Consider the following 2,069-nt stretch of genomic DNA (forward strand, 5'->3'; position numbering starts at 1 on the left):
ATATCATATGGAACAGTGCTTTTGATTTTAAACTTGCTTGTGATCAAGCGCTTTTGGATTCTTTCGATTTGTTTCCATTGTGCTATAGTAGTGTTGCTGGCCCGTAATTCACACCCGTAAAGAACAATTGACAGCACAAGAAGACCGAACAAAGTTTGAATAGTTTTCTAATCCCACAACTTTGCTTCACGACACCTTTTCTGAACCACCCACCTAATATCCTTTTACACTTGCACCTAGACCAGCTTATTTTTTGTTGAAATCGATGCCAAAGTATTTATACTCCACAACTTCTTCAAGAACACTTCCATTGTAATAAAATTCATTGTGGAAACAAAAGAAAGCAAAACATTTTTTAACATTTTTTTTTAAAAACTACCAAAAAGAGCCAAAAGCTTATTTTTCTAAAAACTGATAGTAAGAAAGTTTCGCTTGGAGTTGCATGTTGAACCACCTAAATATAAATTGCATTGAATCTGACTCCTCGTCCCGACTCCCATCGACTTGATGTTCAGCCACTTTTTCCATAAATTGCATTCAATCGATCCCGCATCGATTTCTGCGAGCATTGAGCGGGGCTTAAGAATTATTGTAAACTGAAGAAAATTGAAGTTCAATAAAGAGAGAACAAAATGGGATCCATGGAAAAATGGCGCAAGTTTTTTGAGGGCACGGGGTGTGATATATTTAGTGTGATTGATGCCGCAATTTCTGTTGCTGCTGCAGATTGCCCTCATGAATTGAGAAAGAGAAGAGACATGATCGCCCACACGCTCTTCACACTTTCTTCATGTGCTGCCAATTCCACTTCTTTCTCTCGCGCCTCCTCTCAAGTGGAAGATCATACTGAAAATGGATTCCCTGAAGAAGATCATTCTGGAAAATTAAAACAGGAAGATCGTTCTGAAAATGCACAAGATCGAAAGAACAGCACAATACATGTAAATTGTACCAATTTTCCACAGCGCAAAGCGGATGAGAGATCTTTAAGTGAGAAAGTGGAAGCATCTAAGAGAAGGCTGCAAAAAGGGTACCAACAAGTAGAAAAGGGTTTGTATTTACCTTGTTTCTTATGAAACGCTAAAATTATGTACTACTAATGAATGAAACGTGAATTGAGCTTTTAATCTTTTTCCCGTTTGTGCAGCCAAGAAGCAACGAGCGATTCAAATAATCGAACTAGGAGATCTGCCCACACAGCAATATGGAAGCCCTATTTCTAATTCTACGCGTAACAGAACATTGAAAACTTCTAATGACACGAGCCTTTAATGGAGGTTCTATGTGAGAATTGCTTGATTTCTCGCTAACTTGCTGCTATATGTAAATTTGTAATGCCTTTTCTGTATCTGTTCATGAAATTATTCACGTTTCTTTCCATTATTTGGCAAATATTATCCTTAATGGTCAAGATGATTTGTGCCTATTTACATACTTACATCCCTGTCTGACAGACTTATGGAAAGCATATCTCAGAAATTATGTTCTATATGACCTTTTTTTTCAATTTTCTCCCAATTGTTTTGATCACGGCAAATTACAGCTTGATATGTAAGGATATACAAATTTCAACATTGTATAATGTCTGAAATAAATTTCTGTTTTTTTTTTTAGCAAATTAAAACGAACGAAACACTGCTCTAGCGCTCTTATTACACAGTGCAGGGAATGCTCTCCTGTAAACAGGAAATCAATATCAAATTTGCCATGTGCCTTTGCAAGCTGGTCAATAAATGACTATTATCGATAACAAGAACAAAACTTTGATTTAATGTTTCTATTATGCAGTGCAGAGACATGTTTCTGCCAAAGCCCTAAATAAAGCTTGGGAGAATTTACTTTTATTCCAATGAAAATATATAAAATGGTCCAGCTCAGTTTGTATTCTGCAGCCATCTGCAAAAAAATTACATGAATACATAATTTTGTGAGTATATTAAGACATTTAACAGCGTCTGTAGACTATAATTCAATTAGTTTTAAAAAAAAACAGTTCACTTAAATCAAGATACGCCAGGGATATGAATCGGAAATATAATCTTTTGAGTATAATAAAATATTGTTGGTAA

The 2,069-nt window shown here is 35.5% G+C and overlaps 1 protein-coding gene across 1 annotated transcript; it reads left to right on the top strand.

Moving 5' to 3' along the window:
- The first annotated feature begins 635 nt into the window (after positions 1–635).
- On the top strand, positions 636–1,487 carry LOC149538998 (uncharacterized). The gene is made up of 2 exons (XM_089799029.1): positions 636–1,050; positions 1,148–1,487. Exons 1-2 carry the CDS (start codon positions 642–644, stop codon positions 1,270–1,272), a joined length of 534 nt encoding a protein of 177 aa, XP_089655155.1. The 5' UTR covers positions 636–641; the 3' UTR covers positions 1,273–1,487.
- The last annotated feature ends 582 nt before the right edge of the window (positions 1,488–2,069 follow it).

The sequence above is a fragment of the Cupressus sempervirens genome, chromosome 9 (genome assembly GCF_028749045.1).
Source record: "Cupressus sempervirens isolate cs-2001-9-10 chromosome 9, ASM2874904v1, whole genome shotgun sequence".
Taxonomy (NCBI): domain Eukaryota; kingdom Viridiplantae; phylum Streptophyta; class Pinopsida; order Cupressales; family Cupressaceae; genus Cupressus; species Cupressus sempervirens.